Here is a 21,931-nt window from a genome sequence, read left to right as displayed (position 1 = left end):
AATATCATTAACAAAAACTAACTCTTCGTGTGTATTTTCTCCCAACAAAACTGATTAATTATTTCAAACAATACACCTTACCAGTGAAATAGTAATTTCGTTTTGGAAATGCAAGAATCCCTTTTTTGTGATCCGAGAGAAGTCAACAATGCCCGTTAAGGGCGCAACAGAGCAATAACTTTACTATGTCTGGTCATTTGTAAAGCTTGGTCTTGAGGAAATATTCCGACCTTACCACCGCTTAGCTCTAGACTAAACAAAAGCAGCCCTGCAGCGAAACGTTGCGTAAAAGGCTACTAAATACTTTTCTTGCATAACGTAGGAGCTGTTCATCGTTGTGCAGAAATCACTTGAAGGCTAAGCCACTAAGTAAGAAAAACCTTCGCCTGAAACAAACCAGTTAAACGTGTGTTTTCCAGTTTATTCTTGTAAGTTGTCCTTTTTAAATGTTTCTAAACGTGTGTGAAATTGCCAAATCATTAAATGTTTATAAATAATCGACTGAATAGACAAATAGATCAAATAATGAAACAAGTTGTGGTCGACTACATCAGCAATATTCTCTGCAATTTATCAGCTTACCGTTCACAATTCACGAAAATTTAGTTTATGGAGGTCCGTCTAGACTCTAAACCAACATCAACTATAGATTATTGTAGACGTGCAGTGCCTATACAAATTTGCATTTTATATTTGAAACGCTGGCGCTGAAGTCTTTAACAAGGTGTCGTTATACACCATTTGCGGGTAGACCGTACTTGAACTGGGTACGTCACGGCTGCACTCGCACACACGCGGTTGGGGACATTCACGAGCAATAAGCAACCGTCGGGCTACGCGCGGTCACTGCGAAGAAGAACAAAAAATTGGAGAGAGGTTCTAGTTGCATTCTCTGAGTGGTCTGGGCAGTCACGCCAAGTAGACATAAACTGGAATGGAAGATTTTCGAGTTGACAAGACGAAATGTCTCGCAGGAAACAGGAAAAGCCGCAGCAATTTCGTATGGGTAAGTCAAACTGCTTCTAGCTGTACATAAACAGCTGTTTGTATGTACAATGTTCATGAAGTTTGAGTCTGGTGCCCCACCGAGTGTTTATTCTAAGCGCGTAATCGTCGGTTAGGCGTCTATAATTTCAGTCGGCAACTCTTTACAGTGGTTGTAAAAAGAGATTTGAATTGTATCTCCATCAATTGTTTAAACGGCACTGGTCTTTGTTTTACGTTTCTTTTATCCGCCATTTTGTTTCAACGCATAGTAGAGAGAGTTCTGTTTAGAGTTGACCGACTTGATCAGCAAGCAGTGATTCCAACTAAACGACTTGAACATTTAAGACGTGCCAGCTCTTACCACATAGGACTAGTCAGGAAAAACGGGATTGCAAAGCACGTTACACGGGACGCCCAATTTTAAATACACATGTATGCGCCGCTATGGCTTACAATGCGCTCAAACAAATTTGTATAGCTGGCCTATTGTGTATTTTGTGTCTGGCTTATAAGGGAAGCGTGAATAGTTGCTAAGCTAGCGTAACAGGCCATCGACGAACGTGAACTTGTACAAGGTACTTTTCCTTACAACTGCCTGGAATTGTAAGATTGAATGTTGAAGATGTAGCCTTATACTTCGTTATATAATCGGGTAGCCAACACTCATTCTTCCTGATACAGACTTTGTAAAGAAGAACGTATTTGATTCACAGAACCATAGTCACTTCACGATCAAGATTTTTCCAAGGGTTGTTTTAATGTTCATATGAGTTACGAACTTGTAATAAACAGGTAACTGATAGAAAAAAGATTTGAAGATGTGATCATAAGCGAGACAAAAGCCAAAACGTTGCGTGTTATGTTAATGTTAAGAGTTCTATAGTTTACATGTTGATGTATAATGCCGGGATTGCCAGCTAAATCTGACTACGGTTACACAAATTTTTCTAATACGTACAGTAATAGGTAGGTAAGCGTGGATATAACTGGAAAAATGGTTTATCATTATTACAGGTTAAAGTTGGTATAAAACCAATTTAAAACTTTCTTTAAATTGTCATCGTGGTACTTTTTTTACCAAAGGTTAGCCCTTAAAATCTTCCATTTGTAAAGTTGTTTCATTTGCCAGACTTACAGATATATTACACAACATGGTTCGCTGCGGTTGATTATTTGCCAGTGTATAACTCAAAAATGTAGTAGGCTGCATTTCCACAATTGTAAGGTTCTTCTAAACTGCAACGGTTTACGCTTTGTTTCATGTTTGATTAGTTTCGTTACACTTTAAAATAATAAATTTGGAAAACAGTATTTGCTAGCTGAAAGTCTAACTCTAAAGTTTTTAAATTTTCCGTTGATTTCAGCCACAGTCAGTCAGTCCTGAAATTACATTGCTGTGCTGTAAGCTGACTCAACGTGATCCGCTCTGGCAATGAAGCATGTATATTAGCTGTTGATAGAGATTCCTTAACTACGCATGGAGTGCATACTACAAATTACAAAAAGACTTAAATCCACGTTTTATATTGCAAAAAAGTACTAATAATAAGAAGGTTTTGAAATACGCTTAATGACGTACTCGCGTTTTCATGCGTTATATAACCGATCTGTTGGTGAAGTTTTGAGAACTTATACAGCGCTCAGGTAGTTGCGTTTAACACATGTTAAATGCTTATAATTGTATAATCACTTGAATTTTAAAACTAATTTTAACAACACAGTAACGGGAAGATTCGGTTGTTATATCAGACGCAAACGTTATCAGACAAAGTATATGGCATATACATCCTATGTAAAATGTTAAGAAAATTAAAACGCATAACAGATAAAAGCTTTGTGTATATCAAATTTTTTGCAACGTTTAGTTTTTATTGTTTGTGGAAGTATAAATTTTTTAAATTAGTTTTCAAAACTTCTGTGGTCAATCAAGGGCAGTTGGTAAAATGCACAGCAAGAAAGAGAGTTTATTTGTCTTCCAACATGTAATCAACACGTTTATGGCAAAGATTTGAATTAGATGCATTTTGTTTTATTGTCCTAAGTAATATAAATATTAACTCACATATATCCAATAATATTACCTGTAACAACCACAAATACCAAGAATAGCCATAACATTGTTCAGCCCAATGAGTTATGCTTCTGGTTAAAATAAAAATAAATTGCAAAAAGCCAAAGAATGTGGGTTACTTTTCCAGGATATAATAGTTGCAGGTTATATTTAAAAATGGAGCCTGAGATGTGCAGGGTACTGCACCGTTTAAAACGGTCTGGGAAAGAAAATTGCAAAATACTATTGCCACGACGCAACAGTTATGTGGTCATAGGTGCAAGCTTTTATAGCTGAATTGGACCTGCAATTTTTATTGTTTATTGGCTCCCCAAAACATTTTTTATTAGTTTTAATTTTGGAACACTTTTTAACCATCCATTTTCATTGTCAGGTCATCTATAGGTATATATAACTTATAAAGTAGATAAGTATACTACCGATACATATGCTTACACTTATTGTGTATATACGTATATATTTATTGATATTTATGTAAGCTATAGACTTTTTCAACTTCCAGAAAATGTATAGTTTACCTTCTATGAAGTTAATAGCCATTTTGATTTCATGACGGTTTTGATATCATACTGTTACTGTATAAAAATTTTCAATATTTTCCTATCTTGGTATTTTAATTTAATTTAGAATGCTTCTAGTGTTGTTAGTGGCAACATTTTCCATATCGAAATAAATTGAACGTACTGCCTTGGTTCTTTTTTCTATGGTCAGACAAAATGTAGTGTCAAGTCTAAACAAGTTTATTTTAAATTATGGCAAGAAATAATAAACTCACAAGTAATCTTTTTAGATGAGAAATTAATCTTAAGTAATGCAATCTAGTCTACTGATTTATTATGCAACAGGAACGCCAATTATGGGTCTGCGTTGTGAAGTTAACTTTTCGGTTGTGGTAATTCTTGTGAAATAGACTTTTATGCTATTTTTCTATCTAGCATATTTTAAAAATTATTTTGCGAGTCCTACAATGTCACGATCCTTTAAACATGCCACATTTTGCTGTGCCACTTTTATTGTTTTTTGTTCTTGTTGTTCAGAGCTCACCTTTGTTTTAAAATGCTCAGCAACTCTTTGTAAATTAGCTTAATAAGCATTGATATGCAAGTTGCCTACACAACAGAAAGTCTGCAAAGTATAAAAAGTTTTTGGCAGATTAAAATACTTTTGGTAAGAGAAAAAGCTCGCAAAGAACCTGCCTTCAGGGTTTATTTAAGACAATACACGGTGACGTCATGTTTAAGCACGCAGGTCATCGAAAAAACGCAGAAATGTTCAGTTGGTGTATTTTTCTTATGACAAAATAAGCTTCTTCATGATTTTATTTCCACTTTTTAAAAACTCATTGCGTACATATTTCAAATACAATCTTGAAACATAGATAACGAAAGGTCTTGTGAAACAATTTGACCTTCGATAATGTACCTATTTAATGAAACACCTGGGTTTGTTTAAACGGCAAAATCGGTCGTTTAGATAAAGTAATTTATACACTGCAAAATTATTTCAGTCTTTGGGTTTTGTAACATAAGAGAAACAACTTTTCGATATATAGATAAGTAAGTATTGTTAGAGTTGGCTACCATGCACTTTGTGACAGACTGACTGTAACCGCTTTAATGTTGATTGAAATTCGACGCGTAGAGTTGTTGGAGCCACAGTTAGGTTATGTATCTGGATTTGCAAAGAAAGGCGTGTTCGAAATCTGCTTCACACATTTCAAAAAGAGGTTGAATATATTTGATAAATTTAACGCCACTGAGATCACCCTAATGTCGTAAATTTTCATTAATATGTACAGTATATGTTATTTGTATTACTACTAATGTGCGTAAAATAAATTGCAATTTCTTTATTTCAACATTTTTTTCGATAATGCAATTGTCACAATTGTTACGATAATTTTTACTTCAAGAAAATTTTACCCGCAAACATTTTTACGATTTTTTGGGCTGTCCAGGGAGATGAGCGAGCCAAAGAGATACTGCTATACGTTTCTACCTAACATTTAAGCCAATCCTGTTCAACGACAATTTTTTAGCTAGAATGTGTTAGCGGCAGAAAGTAGCCTATACTGCGTTAAGTGGAGTCAAAGTCAGACAAACTGGTTAGTAAAATAGGGAGGCAATCATTAAGGATCACGGCCACAGGGAGAGTACAAATGCAAATGCTACCACAAGTTTACATTAAACTTCGATTACTTTTTTATTACAACCTTCGATTACTTTTTCTTCTCATGTAGCGGCGACAAGATGGACACATAAGATATAACATTTCAAGTTATGTATTCGGGACGCATGTCTCCAGTAAGTAATATTTGATGCTGAATAAGTTAGCACAACTTGGTTAGACGTTTTTTCTTGGTATGTTGCTTATTTTAGTCGATTATATAATAGCTTGGACAATGCCTAAATAAACTACTCAATGAAAATTGTAGCATTGAATGATATTTCCGCTTTTAACAATCGTAAATTGTAACTCATTTAAATAGGATGTTTCACAAAACATTTTTGAGAAATTTCGTCCGAATGAAAGAAAAAGTTCATCCATTGCCAGTTATTAGTGCCCAGGATGTTACAAGCGTAGCTTAAAAAGCAACGCCTAATAAGCAGATATAAATATGGCATTCGACAATACCAGGATTTTATAATAAAAGTGGTGTGACATTTGAAAATGTGTGACCATTATTAAGCTTATTGTCAGCTAGTGAAGTTTTCTTTCCATTAGATATCCGTGAAAATTTAAAAACAGTTAACTCAGCAAGCGCCCAAGCGCATAGTCCCAAAAGACATTTGTGAAGGTCGAACAGTTATACAATTATCTACAAAATAACCATTTTCTCAGTTTGGCCACTTGGCACAAAATCGCAAACGTATTGTCATTCTTGAAAAAATATTTTATCAATAAATGAAAATAACAATCAAGTACCTTTATCTCATACTCTGAATGTGAATAGAAAAGCTTATGTTATTGATTGATTCTAAATATAATTTTGGATACGTGGCAATTGCTTGGGCAGTGAACGAACGTTGAATATACCAACGACGTAAACGTCCAGTCTCAATTGGTTGTGTAACCAGTTGTATTCAAAGGCGGCCTAAACGGTCAAACCAGCTGGCGCATTGGAAAAAAGAGACTAGAACTTTTTCGAGTACAGGTTACTCGACAGAGCAAGAGGCTTCCTAGATGTCAAGGGGAGAGAAACTTTTTTCTCTATTATATTCGGCCTAAGTACGCAGAGTGTGACAGGAACCTATTGAGCCTAAGCAAGCGCATTATGTGAGTGAGTGGTGAGGCTATCCCTTTTGACGGGAAGTAGGCATTGGATGCACGCTGTAGTTTATCTTGGTCAATGAGGTCTGTCTGGCCTGCATTAACAACCAGTGTCAGGTGTCGTTATTCAACTGCCACTTGTGGAACAGTCCTAGGTTAACGGATTCTTCGCACATTGTATGATTTGGTATGTAAACGCCCTGTGTACGCTGATAGCAAGTTGGTAGTTATAGTTACCCACATAGTTTCTGCAGACAGTCTAAAATCATTTGGTAATGCCCTTGCGAACCTGTACAAACGATTTTAGCTTCGTGTAATGGCGGATCAGAAGCAAAGGGAAAGTTCAACAGGTATAACCTGGTCTGGTTACACAGCGTCCTAGCAGCTTCAGGTTTAAGACAAGTGAAACGAAGTGATGAAAACTAACCAGACGTTACTACGAAAAGTTCCGTTGATGATGATACAGTATGTTAGATGTGGTTGGTAGTTTTCAGGTTTGATAAAATGAACTTCCGCATTCTTTCAATTTATTGCATTAAACTTTGTCAGCTTGTAAATAGATCTATATCTCTAACGTTCAGCGGATTTTTAGGAATGCGTTATTGCGTTAAGCTTTATCGGTAAACTACTACAGCCAGGTGAACACTTTGCATAAAATTGTTTTGTGCTGTACACTAATCGTAAACTGGTCAAACTATCTCTGGGAGGTTGCCAGAAAATGGCTACGTTGCCAAGTTCGCGATTACTTGGTATACACAGCGGATAAGCTGCAAATCTTACATTACCATCATTGTCCATTATCTTCATTGTGCACTATCATCATCGTCTAGTTATAGTATCTTCATTGTCCAACATTTTTGGTAGTTTTCATGCAGTTTTGACAATTTTTACATATTTTTGCTAGTAAGGTCAACGTAGATTGATGATAAAGACATGGCACATCTTTACGTGTGCCGCGTTTCTCGTTAACGATAGCGTCCATTTCTGATACACCAATAGGCGATATGGGCCTTGAAAGAAGGTGCATCATTGAGTATGTTCAAAATGTAGATGTGATTGTCGAGTTGGTTATATTTATCTGCTAATGCCCTAACCTACGCATAGATATGTAGTGTACCGTTCTAGATTAGGTTACTGCGAAATGTGTAATGCGTTTGTCGATATAAGTAAGCCAGATTTCCAGCTTTTCACGCAATTCTCTTGTTGCTACGAAGTCATTCCTTTCATCCATGTGATGGGGATGACGTAATATCAACGTTTATGGGGTCTGCGTTTTTGCGCATGTTATTCAGGATTACTTGTACGTCTGCATCAGGATGAATTGTTGATTTTAATATTTCAGTGGCGCTACAGGTTTTAGTATGACGTCTTAATAAACAATGAGTCGTTCATTCATTTTGCTTCAAAGCTTGACAGTTCGCTATGGAAAGAATATTTTAATGGTCTGTCTTTCTGCTCAGTGTTAGCTTTGTAGCGCTATTGTAATTGACACCATTTATTCACCTGTCAAGATTCGGACAGACTTTGTGAATATCGATGTATTATTTCCGACCACTACCAACCCTTCGGCATTGTGCACGACCACGTAGGCAAATTAGTAACCGTGTTGTGACAGATCTTTTACATGTACATTGTTTTGCTTCGTTTAGCAAGAAACAGCTGTGAAGCGATGGAGATCTTCGTGATCTTCTTTATTGCCCATTTGTACCCTTCCGGTTAACTCATGTTATAGTGCGTCGTAATCTGGCCACTTTTGCGTATTTTACGACTGTTCAGGCTGCGGACATATGCGAAAACCGTGGTAATATCTTAACTGTAACTCTCTCACCCGTGTTGTTACGTGATTATCTGGCATGTCTACGATTTATATCTGTAATGTTAGGCAATAGGTATCGAAACATGTCGATTTTAAATGTTGATGTTGCTTAACATGTTTACTTGGAATTTGGTAAATTGACTGAACTCGGAAGAAAGTAATTCATATGGGAAACAAAATGATTTTCGCGAAGAAGCTCTTTAGGAAAACTTATTCGTAAAAAACTTTTCACAAGTCATGGGAGCTTGGCCAGAGAACGTTTAAAACCAGAAACATATGCTTATACAGTACTAAGTATACATTTTCTCCAAATATATAGTGATTTTACTTTAATGTTAATTAAATCCACGTGTAATTCACGTATAGAAAGAGGCGCACTACACAAGCATACATTTTCAAGTGTTGGGGACTAGGGTAATAGTGTATGGTAAATCTATTGCAAGCCAGGTTCTTGCCAATAGAGCAGTTTTTTTCAGACCAAATATACGCATTAAATTTTATTAACCTTTAAATTTAGTAAAAACGTTCTTGATAATTGAAGAAACTTTCAATCTTCAGCATACATGGAAGGCTTAAATGCATTCGCTTATATATCCACAGTAGCTTCTGTAGTCGCGTTTTTAGTTAAAGTGAGCTCTTTTATTATATGCTGTGGTCAACGTTCTTGCAAAAATCACCTTAGTATGTTCAATATATATATATATATATGTGTGTGTGTGTGTGTGTGTATGTATGTATCTTTGTATGTATCTTTGTATGTTCTCCACAGCACTGCCCCTGCAGTCATAACACAGCGATATATTATATGAGACAAAACGGTATTAATAGAGAGTTTACCTTACGCAGAACCGTAAGATACACCATAAGAATATCAATTTGAATCCGTGTATACATCGCGTTTGTCTTTCTCGGGAGGAAGCTTGAAAGCTTACACCGGATGACGTTATCTTCGTGAGTGATCACGTGACTCGTCTGAACAGGAAGCTATTGTGGGAAACACGTGACATGCAGTCCCATTAGAGCCACCATACCTTCTGCTGTTTACACTTATGATGCAATTGACCACTGCGCTCCATATCGTACTCTGTTGATGTTGCGATATGAACCAAACCGCCTTGCTAAGCAATCCCGTTGTTAAAGCTGAAATGGGAGGTATTGGCAATCAGTACTCCATATGCACCCGTCGAGTTCAGTCTCTTGGCGAGGCATCAGAGAAATGCAGAGAAGGGCTAAACTTGTCCAGTGACCAGTCAGAAGAAAACGACGCAAGCTTTACCATGCGTTCCTCCAGCAGTGAGAGTAATACAAATAGTCCCCCTAGTCTCCCTCCTTGGCCCCGAGGACAGCATTTAGCTTCTGTTTCTTTAACTTACCAAGAACAAGTGATGTTGGAGAGCATTGTAAAAGCTGAAAGCACTCACAATGCTGCAGTTTCGGCTGAAAACCTTGTAGCCAGTTCAAGCAGGTCTGTGGAGCGGGAAACACACGACCATTGTCATCAAGAATCAAACTTAAAAAACATCGTTGAAGAAATCGCGGAGAAGCGGCGACTGACAGTTAACGAAGTGCCGGAAGAGTCAAGTTCAAATCTAAGCCGCCCCTCCTTTACGTTTAATGCGGCTGTTGATATGTTATCAGATACGTCACAGGTGTCTTTAGGGTCATTGCCGCGCCGTTCCGCTTCATCATACGAAAAGAACTCTAAAACTAACCGACGAAAGCAAAAGCCTTACAAGACAGTCCGAAATGAGAATGCGTCTGCAATCACGGGTAAGGGTATTTGCGTTTTACAAGGCGTCGACATTACAGGATCATGGGCGCGTTGAAACTTTTTCGTCTTTTACGTAATTTGCATTAGGTTATACTCTAGCAGCGTTAACCGAGCACTACAACGGTGATTTAGTGGGATGCAAGCTTCCATTGTTGCATTTGTGGGTATAACATTTTAATTTTTGTTTCTTTTATAGCTGAGTCAGACACCAGCACGGACGGTGAGGAAGATCAAATTGTTTGTGGCTCCTGCAAACGGGTATTTCCCCTTTCATCAATCATCGAGTTTATACAGGTACAATACACGAGAAGTGCTTTTAGCATGTTACACGTGTTGTATAGAAGCAGCCGTTTTATGCATGCACATGTATTTGTCATGTTTTACGATCGTTACGTTTCACGAGTCTCTAACTTTTAACTGAAGTGTTTAAGGTCTGTGAGCTCTGGCGGTTTACTGTTGTGTAATAGATATGCAATTGCATTTTTATTTACGTAGTATTGGGTGCGGAAAGTACTGATTAAGAAAGCTGAGCGCAAAAGCCATGATGCTATGGCACTTGAACTCACCTCGTGTTTGATATTGCTTCATTTACATTGACAGCACAAGCAAACTTTATGTAAAAATGAGATGATGTCGGAAGACCACGTGGTAGGTGACGTCAACCACGACGCTAAACGACTTAAAGTCGCATCGGCATCGACATCAGACGTTTCTATTCAGTGCAATTTTACTAGCAATTCATCTAATGAAGGAAATCGTTCACAGTATAATACTGGCTCCACAATGATAAGACCGCTGTTCAAGCAAACAATTGCATTAAATGCTGAGGAAAATTTGGGCAAAGAATTGTCGTCGTCCCCTGTCAAAACAGGTTAGTAACGGTTCGTACTAGCGTTCTATGGAGTTGTTTAAGCGCACCTACCATGATGACTCATGTATAGTCGCTACTGGTCAAACTCTGAGTAATAATACTTGCCTATGGACAATGAAGCGAAACAAACCATTTGACACTCGACAGCACTCTGAAAGAAATTCGTCAAATACAGCTCCTTGCTTTAGCGTTAAGGTCAATGCTCCTAGTTTTTACAAAATACTCTTCATGAGAAACTGTTGTCACCTCTTTCGAAAAAGTTAAGAAAAGATACACAAGACAGCAATGGGCCTTGTAAAATTTAAGAAACTTTTCACATTTTACTCGCACATTTTGTTTTTGAAGCGCGGCTATTAAATGCATGATATACATAAATTGACATGGTTTGTTAAACAATTTAGGTTTATTTTGTCATCTTCATAGTGGGAAACTGCGAAGTGGTTCCTTGTCAGTGGACTTCTAACTTAGGCTTTTTCCTGGATCGCTGTTAAATTTGTTTTACCTTACGACAGGATGCGTTTTCAGCTGAAAAGCACTGAGCGATTTTATATCGATCGATGTTTGAAACTTTGTTTTATGGTGGTTATTTTACTTCACGTTTGGTTGGTAATAGTTTTATGGTCAAGTCTAGGAGACTGCTGGGCACATTCAGTTGTTAGTAAGATATTTTGGCGATGGATATGTACTGCGTTGCTGCCTCAACTGATCTATTGTTACAAAAATAACTCAAGCAATTCATTTCAAGGTTGGCTAATTTAATAGCAGTGATTCAGCGGAGACGTTTAGACTTGAAGTTCACGACCGCTCTGGTATGCTTGTGTGTGTGTGTATGCTGTGCGATGTGTGTGTGCTCGTTTTTTGGCATTTCGGTCAGCTTCCAAGATCGCTGAATGCTCATTGGTCCTTTTCCGTATATTACGGCTAAAGAGGTGCGCGCGCAGCCCGTCCGGTCGTTTTCTGTGGTTAGCGGTCACGAAAAGGAGAGAACGAGACGCACACACGCGCCGTAGAGCGACACGCTCATACATGCGTCCAGCCCACGGGAGGGTTAAAAGAAGTGGCCAGACGAAACAAGTCGCGTTCGTTGTGTGTTTGCCGCCGGCGTGTGCTAGGGTCTCTTGTTCGGACTACTCGCTTTTTTTCTAACGTCTGCTACGTGACCAGACCGTACCCTATCCTTAAGCGTTGGCCTCATTGGTTGTCAATCTAAAACAATGAATGTAGAGTTCTTGGAAAATGCCTGTTACTGAAATCAACAGCTTCATATTGCAGCGCTGCATTTCCAATTGGACAGGAAAAAGCTCTCGTACTTCTTATTTGGTTTAATCTTTGAACATTCGGGTTTGCAACAATTACGTCTAACGTCTAACAGTGTTAAATCCAACTTGCATGTCTTTAAAATCGGATAACATGCAATCTGCTTGACGAAACTCGGTCTTTAAATATGTTCAAAACTTCAAGTCGATCGTTTTTTCTTTGTGATGGGGAGAAGCGGTAGAGTTTGGCTTAATGTGCAACTGCAAGTGTTGTGATTACTGTTTCACGTCAAGCTTTAGCAACTTCATTTCAACTTTTCACAATGCGGCGTGCAACAATTGACATCAAAATCACAACGTGGCGTACCCTTTCTGGACATGTCTCATTGCTATCATTTGAGAATCTCGGCGAATTTTTATACGATCACCTCTGGCCGGAGTCTGCTGTCTAGCTTCTTCATGCTAATCATTGGCGTAATGCATTTGTCGCTCCAACCGAATTTTTATCACTGATAGGGTATAATTGTATCCTTGAACTAGTCGTAACTTGACCTTTATTAGACATTAAAACATTAATATTGCCGCTTAATCAGTCTTCGTGTGCAGTTGTCACAACTCTATGCCTTGACCCTGTTTTGACCTGTGACCAGTTAAACCGATACAACAAACGTCATTTTTGTGAAGTGGAAGTTATGCGTTAACTGTAGTCTTACCGCAAATTCGTAGGTGCATGTTGAAATGATTCAATCACTTCATGTTCAAGTCACATCACATTATGTGATAAACACACCAATTGACTTCGTAATAAGTAAAGGGTGGGAATAGGCTGTTTCACAGTCACACCTATTTCAGGCATTTCTGTCTTGCTAACACCCTGCGCAGAAAATGTTGCGGAACGCATAATTTGTCGGTTACATAAAATTGTCCACCTAAGTGGTCATTTTGGGCGTTTATATTAATTCCTTGAAAAGAATAAGTTTACCATGGTAACAAAATCAAAACTATAGGAACAAGATCAACGGTATATTGGGTAAGCCATAGAAAAGATATGTGAACCTATTCATTTGATAGAATGCTTCAAGCCATTTTGAACTTATTCTGATGATCATATTATTCTGTTTTTGATATAAAACGCCTCCCTCTTGTTGTTGTTGTTTGTTAGTATGGGATAGTTGCTTGATCGAATTACAAACCTTTTTGGCTGGGACACAATAGAAAGACGGCGAAATTTTCCAAAAACGTGTAAACTAATCTTGTGAATAGCTTACCATTCAACCAAGAACATTTGACCAAGAACAAGTTTTATAAAAGTCATCTAATTTGTTGTATCATTAACAGTCACTTCGCTCGCTACAATACATTTTAGTTACTGTAAAGGAGGTGTCTTTGGTAAGAAGTTGTGGTTGTATGTAAAGTAGGTTTCCTTGACACAGCTAGAACTTTGATCAAAAGTAATAATCATTAGAATGTGAACTTGCCTAACTAACCTTTCTGCTTAAATAGCAATTTTGTGAGTTAAACGACGTTGTACAGTATATCGTTCGAGATGCCCCAGTGTAACATCGTTAATTTAATTATACCATTGATACTTTGGAAATAACCTTGTTCTGCAGTGTTGTTCGCGAGAGTGAACAAGTTGCAAACCGCGTGTTGATGTTAATCGTCTAGGCTACGTTATCATTAAGGGCAAACGATGATGTATTATTATGGAAGTCCACATTCACTGCGTGACGTAAACTAAATTAATAAACTCACTAATCTGAGGGAAAAAAGAAGGCTTGTTGCATATGTAAAAAAGAGCGGTTTACACCTAGTGTCGATGGTTGTTATAAGGTCGTTGGTTGTAACTGCGCAATTAAGCACATTTTCCAAAAACTAATTTTAGTCTATGCTTGTCTAGTTTTGTCAATGACCTCGCTATCTCTTCCCAGTAAATTTTATGTGTTCTCAAAGAGGGGTTTTTTCTGCATACGTGATCAGTCTTGTAGTGGATATGGTAGTTTGTTTGCTGTTCCCCTTGTCACATGGTCTATGTTATTGGTCAAACAGATAAGTAACTCATTAGCGAAATATTTAATAAGACCGATGCGGTCACGTGAGAAACAATGTAAACCCTAAACCAGTTTTTCCCGGTCTGATTCATGGTCGTTCCAAATATTAATCACTTACCGCAACGACCGTTCGACCTTGAATTTAAATGATCGAAAAGTGACTGCATCTTATCGAATTAGATATAATTGTTGCAATTTGCAATCCACTGTGGTTCAAATAGCGCTCAGACAGGCCAGTTTAACATTTTACAAAATGCATGGTTATCACCGTTTTATGGATGTGTTTTATGCAGCAGATGTATATAAGGGTTTGTGTGACTTCGCATATTTGGCATGAAATTTCTGCATTATAGGGCCGACGTTAGCAGATATGGAGACCACATCCTCATCTTCCCGCTATACATGCCGTGACTGCGCAAAGGAGTTTAACTCTGCTGCCACTTTGCTGCAGCACATACAGATAGCTCACGGGGAGCAACTGACAACCGCGAGAGACACCAAGTACGATTATCTTGACACTATAAGCTTTGTTGTTTTACAAACATCCATTACTTAAGAAAGTTCTACAATTGTGAAATGTTAGATTGAAGATTTCTTTTTACATTGCAGTCAACGCATGCCCCCGCCATTAGAGCCTTGCATTAACTCTCCTATCTCACACCAGCAGTTAAGCAACGACCCAAAGATTACAGGAGAGCTGTCAATACCACCAGCCAGGCTAAATTTTATAAACCAGCTTTTGCAGGCTACATCTCAGCGTTCCACACATGACCAGTTAAACCTACCCAATTCACCGGACGGCGTAAATCAGCTTTACTCTACTCTTCTTGCTGCAATGGGAGCCGGTTTAAACGACTTTCTTCTTCCCACAAATAACAAGCAGCCAAATCATGCCATTCCCCATCCTGAAAATGTTTTCCATCATTTGTCCACTGGCGACTATATCGCAGGCAACTACTCAGCTCGACTGCGCCATCTAGCATCTCAGAGCAAGAGTCCTCCTTACATCACTTTGTCGTCTGCGTCAAAGCTGAACGGATCGACTGGTACTGAAAAGTCGATAACCACAGTAACAACGGCAAACATGTCCCAGCCGCTCAGACCTGCTGTAGTGAATAATAATTCTAATGATGGCAAACACGTTTATTTGCAACCAGTAAATGTTGAACAAACTAACGGCTCCACAAACCAAGCGTTTACATTTGATCACGCCGAGGCAGCATCAAATGCATCGCAAGCAAATCACCTACTTGCAAAAGGTGTCTCCAACATCATTGGCCGTAAAACACGAAAAGAAATCATCAGTAGGTTCAATAAGCTTCACTCTGAGTTCCGTAAAAGGAGAAAGTCGTGCGAATTTTGCGGAAAAGTTTTCAAATTTCGAAGCAATTTACTAATCCACAGGCGTTCCCATACCGGTGAAAAGCCGTACAGTTGTCGCCTGTGCAGTTACAGGTGCATGCAATCAAGTAAACTGAAGCGTCATATGAAAGTTCATCGTCGCCAAGTTGAGGCTCTCTCACACCTTCAAAACGCGGTGTCCGTGAATCCGTCAAATGAGTGTGCCAGTGGTAAGTGAATGTAGACTTCATGGAACCATTTATGCGGATTATGTATGTTGCAATTTCGGCTATTAAGAGCTATATGATATACTGTAATTATTAAAGTGGATTATTATTTTATTTGACTTTTTTGTTGTTTCAAAGTGATAGTTAGGGTTACGTTGTAAAATCAAATGTTGTTTTGATATAATTAACTATGAAAAAGGCAAAGATTACTTTTAACGATACCAATTTTGTCTTGAAATAATTTTAAATACATTTAAGTTTAGCTTAAATTGCCCTTGACATTGGCTGTAATTTATGGCATGAATTACACAGCCTATGTTTACTAAAAAGGAGCTTTTCCTTTCAGACTTTATTTAAGTAACTTTTTTCCTGCTATATGATTAGTTTCCACAGTAAAGGATGTGTGTCCTATAGCGCTGCGACCTAGTTCCACGTATAGCTTGGTTAAATATTAATTTAACCTGTGTATTCATAGATCTGACCTCATCAAAAACGTCAATGGAAAACAATATTTTACTGAAAAAGCCTTTTTCGCTTTCGGATGGTGATCTTTCGCCTACTGGTATTAGTCAGACAAAAAGTATTTCAACTGAAGCCATCGCAAACGGGTAAGAAGAACGTGACTCACCTATATTGCAATCGCTAAATCAAACATTTTCAACAGTGTATATTTTGTTTGCTACACTGTGCCTTTTGACAAAACTTATAAACATGGTATTTTCTATGAACAGATCCAAACACAACGATACAGTTGTTAAGATAAGGTTGGAACGTTCACGCTCGGAAGGTGATATGGATCACATTGATGAACCGCGGTATCTTCGTCCTGATGCTGGTCACGCTGCCCCGACAACACCTTTGCAAGGCGAAGATGAGCCCACCTTTGTTGACAAAGATGAGGAAAACATCACTTTATATACAGACGGAAAATCTACTCTTGGAAGGAGATATCAAAGCTCAGAGGGGAGCGACAACGTTATGCTGGAGGATAAATCTCCTTTCGTTGAAGAGAATTCTCATTTAAACAATCCGGTTTCGATCACAAGGAGTAGCAACAATGATAGAATTAGTTCTTTTGGTACCCGAGGTGATAGTGTCGAGCTTACCCCTAAACGCGTTAAGTTAGAGCCCAGATCTCCTCGGTTTTTTCCGCAGAGTGGTGCCAACACACCGTCTGGTGAAGGAAAGTCGTTGTTCGACTTTCCAGTTAACACATATCATCGGCAGAAGACAGCCAGCGTATCTTCTACGTCAGATCGTATAGATGGTAATTTGTGTTGCAACTGACTGCCATAACCGCTTTTAACAATATTTTGAAATTCATTGGTGTCGTTACAGCTCGATCCGCAACAGCTCAGAGACGCGGTTCCCTTCCAACTTTAACGTCAGTTGACTCGTCCGCACTTTATAACCCTGCAAACAACATGCCAACTGTCGATGCACGAACAATCAGGTTGTCATCAACTGCCAGTAGCCGTAGCACACCACCTAGTGCCGGTAAGTAAAGTGATAATTATTTTGTTGCAAATAAAACTCTGTTGTTTGGATGTTCCTAATAAATGATCTCTACCTTGGTATCAAAGCTGGAATAACCTTAACCACGTAACAAAACTCGTAACTCCGCTATTATGACAATTTTTGAATCGTTTTTCATGTGGTAATAACTTGATACTACTGTGTCTATAAAAACGACCCAAACCCTCAAACATCTTTTTTTATTCGTTTTACATTTCTCATCCTGGATCATGTCTCGCTATTTCGCAGGTTTACCAGGATTAAATGAGGGCACACCCCCGATACTGTCACCGCAGTTTATTTCGGCAGCGGTAGGTCAGCGTACTCCAACAGATGTCAATGAGGCTAATGCGTTTGCTACGAGATTCCAAACTGCATTCCTGAACGAACACATGCGCAATGTTTTGACTAATCCATCCACGAATCCTGCATCCGCAACATCTTCCGCAGCTTCTCAGAGGATATCTTATCGACTACTTCAACATCCTGTCAGTCTTTCCGCCGCAGGGGCCGGGCAACCGGAAAGACAACGATGGCAGGCACCACGGCACGCGGCGCCGGCAAACCAACAACAGAAGAACACGGCTGGACCGGTCCGAAGAGGACGTAACGGTGTTCGAAACGATACTTGCCAATACTGCGGAAAGGTAAGGTCAATGTGTATATATTATATAAGTCTTAGATAAAAGCATGATTATAACAAAGGATTTTGTTTTTTGTTAAGACCGGATGCGATTAGTGATCTCAAAGTGGCTCAACAGATTTCAGATACATCCACGATGCGACCTGGGTTAATGTTGATGTTTTTATTAGGTATTTCGAAACACATCAAACCTTACTGTTCACCGTCGCATGCACACCGGCGAACGACCTTACAAATGCAGACTGTGTGATTACGCATGCGCCCAGTCGAGCAAATTGACGCGTCACATGCGCACGCATGGACTAAATGGTCGGGATGTTTATCATTGCGAAATATGTGGCATGCCCTTCTCAGTTTACAGGTACGAATGTATGATACGATGAAGTAAATGGAATAGGACATAGGTCATTATTCTGAGTAATTCAGCACAAATGGTGACACTTTTTTTCACAGCGCCAACATTGCAGCCTTGATATGGCTAACATAGTAATACAGACTTCGCATTTTGTGTTTCGCAGCACTTTGGAAAAGCATGTTAAAAAGCAACATGGTGACCACGTGCGCGCTGCAGTAGGGATGTTGGATGATAGAAGAGTTCCCTCACTTCCATACACAGGCTCCAATCATCAGCAAGCACTCCGGGCACAAAGTTCTTTTGCCGCAGTAGCAGCATTGATGAAAGACCATCCAAGTGTTGCTGGTCGTTTGGTGAGTCGTCCGTCATCAACAGAATCGAGTGCTTATCCTACCCATGCAACCAGTTACAAAGTAGGCTGCAATATGTACCCGATAAGCAATGTTACCTTTGCAAGCAGCACGGCTAATGCCAACAATAGCAGCAACAACATTGCAACAGAAGCCAAAGCGCCTATACAGGCCCAGGAAGGGGCAGAAGCCACGCAAGGCTAAAAATTGCATTTCTGTTTTTACTGTATAAGTTAATATGTAGGTTGATATATTCGAGCCTAAATATTTATGATATATGGTATTAGTTCGAACATATATCAAAAAGAGTACTTGAGCTTTCTATGCATACTTTGTATCGTTCCACCTTCATAATATTTGAGTGCTAGCATAATAATACAAACGATTGGTAGTTTCTTGAAGGACAAAAATTTTATTATCGGAAAGATTTGCAACTCCATTATCAAGGTGCGACCTAACGTCAACGATAACTATACACTGGTGCCACTGTTTTGTCGTTTATTGCGATCAGGTTTGTGCCTAACCAACGAAACGGATCGCTTTTTATTTACAGTTGACTAATTCTTGAAAGTTGAAATGCTACCAAAGCAAGGAAGTGTTTTATTTGCGCTAATGAGATGTGCTTTTAAGAAGTTCAGCATTTTGTTTAACCTGTTATTTAGCAGCATAGCAATTTTTTAGCATCGCAGAAATTCATGCCTTTTGAAAAGTTCCATACCACCTATAGCATAGATTCCACGTTTATACTTTGCTCAATATTGCTTTAATCGTTGTTTATTTTTAGTGTAAAGATTTTTAAAATTTAATTTTAATTTTAACTGTTTACGAGATGTCATTTTGAAAGGTGTGTTGCTCGCGACTTTTGTTCGTACTCGACAGCTTCTAGGTTAACAAATCGATTTATGCTAACGTTCACTTTCTTTTGCGTTCAAACGCACGCGCATCGCCCTTAAATGCCTATATGAGTACCTTTCAAAGGTGTGTGCTTTATGAATTTTTGAGCCGGTAGTTTAAGATGTTTGGTTGTGCCTATTACGTTGTCCTGCTAAAAATTTATGTCTTTAATTATTCTGTTGCACATCAACAACACAGATATTCAGTTCACTTGTTGTTGTTGTATTTTAAGCATATACTTACCTTTAATTGGGCGAAACTTTGCCTATTAATTAGTTCCCTCTTTGCATACTGTTTGTGATTTATTCAGTGCATGTTATCCAAGTGATTTCAGAGTTCATTATTTTATGCTGTTCGCTACTTTTGGTGCTTTAATGTGAAAGAGTACTGCGCGCTCAAACCACGTATTTTTCTTGTAGTTACAAAATAAGGTTGAACATTACTTAACAACGATTGTAAATTTCCACTGATATCATAAACATCTTTACAACTTGAGCTTCAACGCACATGTTTAGGTTATTGTTTTCTTCATATCGTTTTAACATACGGCACATGTTTATTTTTAGCCTTAAGGTGTCTATAGAAGAATTGCTATATTGTTTTCAAACACTTTTTGTTTAATTACTTAACAAGAGTTCCAGGAAAAATTTTATGTTTGCATAAATGAAATCAGTGGGATGATGATAGAACGAGTTGATATTGTACAGATAATAAAAATTTATGTTTTAGCATCACATTGAATTACAGATAGCAGACGTGCTTGTACAATTTAGAGTTTCGAAATAGCGGTGCATTATGTATGCTGTATATCGTGTGCTTATTTATCATTTGTACGATGTTGTCACTAAAAATTTTTCCGAAGTTCAAACTAAAGTACCAACTTTCAGTGTAGTTCAATTTTGGCAATTGTTTTGCTACTGCCTCTTTGGCAGATATGTTCTTCGCGAACAATGAAGTAAAGCTGCTTTATGTTATTTTTGTTTTATGACGCCTAGCGTAACCACAAGGATATTGTTTATCAGTTCTTGCTTATAGGTATGTTTGCTACCGCCGAAAATATACTGGTGATATGCTAAAAGGTTTCTTTGTTGCCCACTGGGTTACAGTTGCAGTGAATAGTAATACAGTAGTAAGTAATGTGGCATAGTAATCAACAACAACAGGGCGCGTGGCCGTACCTACTGTGAAATAGTCACTTTGTAATTTATGGCGCCCACAAAGCCGGAGACTGTTTGTGCTGCATTAATAAGTGAATGAAACTCGGCTAGAAGAAAATGGGCCAATAACTGCCATTGCTTGGTTTCTACAGTGACAACTATATGACACAAAGTCTATTGAAAACCAAATATAATTGATCATTGATTCATACAAAATTTCTTTTGCCTTAGGAATTGGTTGAACATGTAGGCCAGAAATTCATCCGTTTTCACAAGCAACAACAATCAACAAAAACTGCAAGTTTCTTCATTCAAAAGTTTACTATTTTTAGTGTGAGAATTGGAATCTTTGAGCCGGATTTTTTTTAAATGTTAGAACTATTTATTCCTTAGCTAAATTTTAATATGGTTTGAAACGTTACCAGAAATACTATCCATGTTCAAGTTACCGTAGGTTTGTATTAGTTTTAAGTTGAAAGTTCTTACAATTTTTGATTATTTTTTTTTATGTATGAGGCATATGACCCATTTCATGTCTTAATTAGTGAAACAATAGCACTACTACTACTACTATTTGAATATTTATTTCTCTTTGTACCTAAGCTCCAGCAGCGGTTTTTGTCCTTCGATCGACATTTTTTCTATGGTGACAACTATTATAGTCGCCCACAGGTGCTACTGTAGTAACACCCTTGAGCAAGCCATTAAATTAACGAAGCTTGCTCCTGTACAGGGTACTGGTGAACAGTTCCAAATTCGGGCAACACTAAAAAATTTAATAACACTACGTAACAAAATTCAAAACATTTTTTGTTTGGCTACATTTATTAAGTGTATCTGTATGATTTTCAAGCACTGATTTCAAAAATGCTATCAGTTTTTTTCTATCATCGATCGTTTTCAAAATACAAAAATTTCCGTTTTTTGTGATTTTCCATTAACTGTAGGTATTTTATGCGGTTATGATCTGTGTCTGTCAGCACTATCATGTTGTAAATGGGTGTCCTATTTACTTGAGAAAGTGAATGGGAGTGGGAGTTTGAAATGCAGACGAATGTGCTTTTATTTCTTATCTCAGTTTTCATTTTATCTCAGCCTGTTAAATTCAGTATTTCATTAGAAAGTCATGTTTAGTGTTTACAGAGAGAAGTATGCCATATGATTACATTTTGTAGAGTTAAGTCTTGTGTAAATCTTAGATTCAGTTCATCTTTTAAATAGTAGAAATCAAAAAGTCTAGTAGAGAGTGAAAAATTTTAAGTAAGAGTACTGCCTACCCCACAGGAATAGGCACTTGGAGTTTTCTGTCTACCTTGACGTTTTTGAAGACCTTTGCTATTGCAAAGATGTGGAAGG

General features: G+C 38.1%; 1 protein-coding gene across 2 annotated transcripts; it reads left to right on the top strand.

Annotated features, from left to right (window-relative positions):
• Positions 1–754: 754 nt before the first annotated feature.
• Positions 755–20,496, top strand: LOC143468197 (uncharacterized). 2 transcript variants are annotated; one of them, XM_076965228.1, is made up of 12 exons: positions 755–1,006; positions 8,991–9,914; positions 10,112–10,209; positions 10,516–10,786; positions 14,447–14,594; positions 14,703–15,664; positions 16,137–16,269; positions 16,393–16,928; positions 17,000–17,158; positions 17,426–17,823; positions 17,990–18,180; positions 18,338–20,496. In XM_076965228.1, exons 2-12 carry the CDS (start codon positions 9,245–9,247, stop codon positions 18,726–18,728), a joined length of 3,957 nt encoding a protein of 1,318 aa, XP_076821343.1. In that variant the 5' UTR covers positions 755–1,006; positions 8,991–9,244; the 3' UTR covers positions 18,729–20,496. The 2 variants fall into 2 exon arrangements, with proteins under 2 accessions (XP_076821343.1, XP_076821344.1); XM_076965229.1 differs by lacking the exon at positions 8,991–9,914 and having other exon boundaries at positions 758–1,006.
• Positions 20,497–21,931: the final 1,435 nt, after the last annotated feature.

Source organism: Clavelina lepadiformis, chromosome 8, assembly GCF_947623445.1.
Source record: "Clavelina lepadiformis chromosome 8, kaClaLepa1.1, whole genome shotgun sequence".
In the NCBI taxonomy this organism is placed as follows: domain Eukaryota; kingdom Metazoa; phylum Chordata; class Ascidiacea; order Aplousobranchia; family Clavelinidae; genus Clavelina; species Clavelina lepadiformis.
Note: the sequence above shows the minus strand (reverse complement) of the source record. Positions and strands in the feature narration are given on the sequence as shown.